Consider the following 4,405-nt stretch of genomic DNA (forward strand, 5'->3'; position numbering starts at 1 on the left):
GCCGGCTCCCGGCCTTGGATCTGCTGGAGGTGAGGTCTCAGGGGCTGCAGCGCTCACAACCCCGCGGAGAGGACACCCTCGCGCTCACCAGAAGCGCAGGAGAATCAGGGGATCCTCCAGAATCTTATAAAGTAGTTCACTTTGAAGAGAAAAACCTAATTTTTTAAAATTAACTTTATCATTTGTGTAACATTAAACAGAAGAAGGACAGCCTACACTATGTTGGGCTAAAACACTTCTTAAAACCTTACAATCTGTCAATGGCAATATTGCTGTATTCAGTGATGGCTGATTCAGAAAGTCTTTGGTAACCTGTCTCGGGCAATAGCCAAGCATATAGATAAATTTTAAGTTGTCCAGATTGGGATTTTCACATTAAAACTTAAGGCAAACAGCCACATCGCATGCCTATTCCAGGCGCAGTGCAAGTACAGAGCTTGGTGCAGTTTGCTCATATTCTGTGTGGTATTATAGAATAGACAAATAACAGGGAGAAGGAAATGTTCATTTTATCTTCCACGAAGGCATTAATCCTGGTTAATCAGAAATGCCGTCCTTGATGCATGCGTGTCATCTGACTGAACCACTGTAATAGAAAGTTCCCAGGCAGACTGAATTCTATCTCAGTCCCACTGACTTACTCAGAGATTTCTAAACTAAGTGAGTCATATCCTCATACAAGGATGGTGACTTAGCACAGTGGAGGCCATTAAATGAAGAATTTACAAAACATTTATATTTAATTTTACCCATTTTGTATTCAAAATATCTATATATAAAAATTATTATTGTTTATTGTTATTGTTGCTATACCTATTTCCTTGTGAGCACACTGAAGGTCAGAAAGGATTTTTTAATTTAAATTTTAAACGGTAGGTAAACACAAGAACTTCAGCATTTTTTAAAAATCCTCGCCTGAGGATATTTTTTTATTGATGTGTGTGTGTGTGTGTGTGTGAGAGAGAGAGAGAGAGAGAGAGAGAGAGAGAGAGAGAAACATCGATGTGAGAGAGTTGCTTCCCCTACAGCCCAAGCAGGGATCAATCCCGCATAGGTGCCCTGACTGGGAATTGAACCTGCCGCCTTTCGGTGTACAGGACAACACTCAACCAACTGAGCCACACCAGCCAGAGCAGAACTGTAGCATTTTTAATAACATTCATTGTCTTATCATATCTCAAAATACAACTTATTTAAAATGAGCATTCATGCCCTGACCAGTTTGGCTCAGTGGCTAGAGCATCGGCCTGTGGGCTGAAGAGTCCCAGGTTGGATTCCTGTCAAGGGCATGTACCTTGGTTGCAGGCACATCCCCAGTAGGAGGTGTGCAGGAGGCAGCTGATGGATGTTTCTCTCTCATGGATGTTTCTAACTCTCTATCCCTCTCCCTTCCTCTCTGTAAAAAATCAATAAAATATATTTTAAAAAAATAAAAATAAAATGAGCATTCATTAGCACCAAATAAATGTTAAAATGATTTATAATGCAAATCTTAGGATGTATTCAAATAATTTCTTTTTATTTTCATCCTCACCTTTCCCTTTCCCCCCAGTATCAGTAAACTACATTTTATATCCAATGGCCAAGAACAAGGTCTGCCATAAATATAAACTCTATCATTTCCTTACTTATAAAAATTAATCTGATAGGTGAATGTTTTTAGAGGGAGAGGAGAAATGTATGCAGTTGATTTACTTAATAATCTACTTGGCAATAAAATGATGCTAGGTGACTTCTGTCTTTATCCACTTAGGGAATCTGTTCACATAAGAGTCCAGAGACATGAGGAATTGGGGTTTTCTTTCAGAGACATTGAGAGTAACGTTTTGTCTATACCTTTCACTTTCTCAAACACATTCTGTAGATATCTAAGATATTTTTTATTAACAATTTTAATGTTGACTTTATTGCAGGTGTTCCCCTTCCCCTCTTTTCCCCACATACATTTGTGGCAGAACGTAGTTCTTTATTAAAATATGCAAATGTCAGAATTATCAATTTGGAAAATAGTTAAATTGGTAGATATCATAGGAATTAACTTAAACTTTTGTATATTCTATTGTTATAGAGGGAAACTGATTATATTATTTGAAATTCATGAGAAAATTCAACAATAGCCTATATATGTTTTTTATTAAGAGAGATCCATGTCTTCTATACTTTATCTTAATAATAGTTAGTGATTTCCAATAGTTCCTAAAGAGATGTTCATGGTTTGTCCCCATTTTGTCAAAAGCAGTTCTGATATCAAACTCACACCTGCTTGTATTTCTCTTTTATTTCCAGGGGGCGAGAGGAACCTTGAGCCGGTATGTTTACTTTCTGAAGCAGAGCATGGTTGGGAGAGGCCAAGGAGGTTGGTGGATGTTAAAAACTGTGGGTTCTGTCTCTTCTCAGAAGTAAGAGTGTCACACAGCTGGAACCGGAGACCATCCCCCTGGAGCTGAGGACCATGTGTCGAATCCCTGGGATGAGAGACATGTTGAGGAAGTTCCAAGGTGGGTTGCACCTTAGAGTTTGGAGGGCAGGGTGTTTGGAGTCTGGCTGCTTACTGGAGCAGTCAGGCACCTTAACAAGCAAAACCCAAAGTTTCGTGACTAAAGTCAGCACAGTTTTATTTTGAGGTCATGCTATTGGTTTATTACTGGACTAGAGGCCCCGTGTGTGAAATTTGTGCACAGGTAGGGTCCCTAGGCTTGGCTGGTGATCAGGGCTGCCCTGTGGGTGACTGGCAGGGTGATCGGGGGCCCCTGCTGGCACCGCCTTGGCTGGCCTGGCGCTGCCTGCTTGCTGGCCCCGTCCCCTGCCACTGCTGGTTGCCTCCCTCTGCGGAGCAATCAGGGGACCCCCACTGGCACCTGCTTTGGCTGGCCTGGGGCCTGTGGGCTGTGGGCAGCTCCTGCGTTGAGTGTTTGCTCCCTGGTGGTCAGTGCACATCATAGCGACCGGTCGTTCCACCGTTCAGTCTATTTGCATATTAGGCTTTTATTATATAGGATTGTGGAGGGTTTGGTTTCACATCATCTCATTCTGGGGCCCTTGCAGACAGAGCCCACCTCCTTTGTATTGCTGGTAGCCATGGAGAGGGCGAGGTTATGGTGAACCAGGCACTGCTCCTGAAGGTACACATGCTGAGGTGGTGCATGTGGCTTCCCCGACGATGTTATTCATGAAAATGTGTCCCATGGCAATGCCAGACTGTAAGGGGATGGGAGACAGCACCGTGCCCAGAGGGAAGAAGACGGGAATGTGGGTGAACAGTCTTGATGCCAATATACACTGCATTTGGTTAAAATAGTGGCTCAGTAGCTGTGATGGCAGTAACATTTGTTTCAATAAATCTGCATTTTCTTGTTTATAAAATACTAAAACAGTAAAATTTGAAGGACTAGATGAAACATATTTAAAGACAGAAAAAAAATCAATATAAAAGCATTGCAGAGGATCAAATAATAAGTTTGGCTTATTTTATTATCCGTCAGTTTGATGAGTTGCTTAAGTTAGAGAATTAATAAAGTAAAAAATATTTAGTCAATTATTTTTAGGTAGGAATAACCGTAGTGTCATAAATTAGTTGGTTTGGCCTGATTATGTTATTCTTTACAACAATACAGATTCAATTTTTATTTTTTAAAAAATCCTCACCCAAGTGAGGATATTTTTTTCATTGATTTTTAGAGAGTGGAAGAGAGGGGGAGGGAGAGAGAGAGAGAAAAAAAACTTTGATGTGAAAGAGACACATCGATTGGTTGCCTCCTGCTTGCACCCTGACTGGAGTTGGGGATTGAACCTGCAACCCTGTAACTGAGGTATGTGCCCTTGAACCCGAGACACGTTGGTCTGAGGGCTGACACCCTAACCACTGAGAAAACTGGTCAGGCCAGATTTAATTTTTAAAATTCTTTTTAAATACAACTTATACCAATAATGAAAATACATTATGACTAGATAGTGGTTTCACTACTTAATTGGAAACAGTCTTGTCCCATAGTGATTGCTGGGGAGGAGGAGGGGTAGGGAGGGCTAGAGGAGGGTATAGGGAAGATAAATAGTGATGGACTGAGATTTGACTTGGGGTGGTGAACACACAATATAGTGTACAGATGATGTGTTGTAGAATTGTGCACTTGAGGCCTGTATAATTTTGTTAACCAGTGTCACCCAATGTATTCAATAAAGAGGGGAAAAAAGACATAGATATTCCTGGATCATAGAAAATAGAACATATTATTGAATGAAGGAAGAAAGCTATAAAAATATAAAATCATATAAAATTAATTCCATTTATGCAAAATACATATACACAGAAGTATAATAACGCTTATCTATGAGAGATGGGATTTATTGTGATTTTTACTTTATTCTTTATATTTTTAATATTATTTGAAATTTTTATTATAAAAAA

At 40.0% G+C, this 4,405-nt stretch overlaps 1 protein-coding gene across 1 annotated transcript in view; it reads left to right on the forward strand.

The window, feature by feature from the left end:
* The window catches only part of TRIM58 (tripartite motif containing 58), a 15,575-nt gene that overhangs the window by 6,969 nt on the left and 4,201 nt on the right, over positions 1 to 4,405 (forward strand). The window contains exons 3-5 of the mRNA XM_005864939.2: positions 9 to 29; positions 2,287 to 2,309; positions 2,398 to 2,498. Of these exons, the coding sequence (XP_005865001.1) occupies positions 9 to 29; positions 2,287 to 2,309; positions 2,398 to 2,498 (145 nt within the window). The remainder of the gene's footprint in view (positions 1 to 8; positions 30 to 2,286; positions 2,310 to 2,397; positions 2,499 to 4,405) is intronic.

This window comes from Myotis brandtii, unplaced genomic scaffold (assembly GCF_000412655.1).
Source record: "Myotis brandtii unplaced genomic scaffold, ASM41265v1 scaffold193, whole genome shotgun sequence".
Lineage (NCBI taxonomy): Eukaryota > Metazoa > Chordata > Mammalia > Chiroptera > Vespertilionidae > Myotis > Myotis brandtii.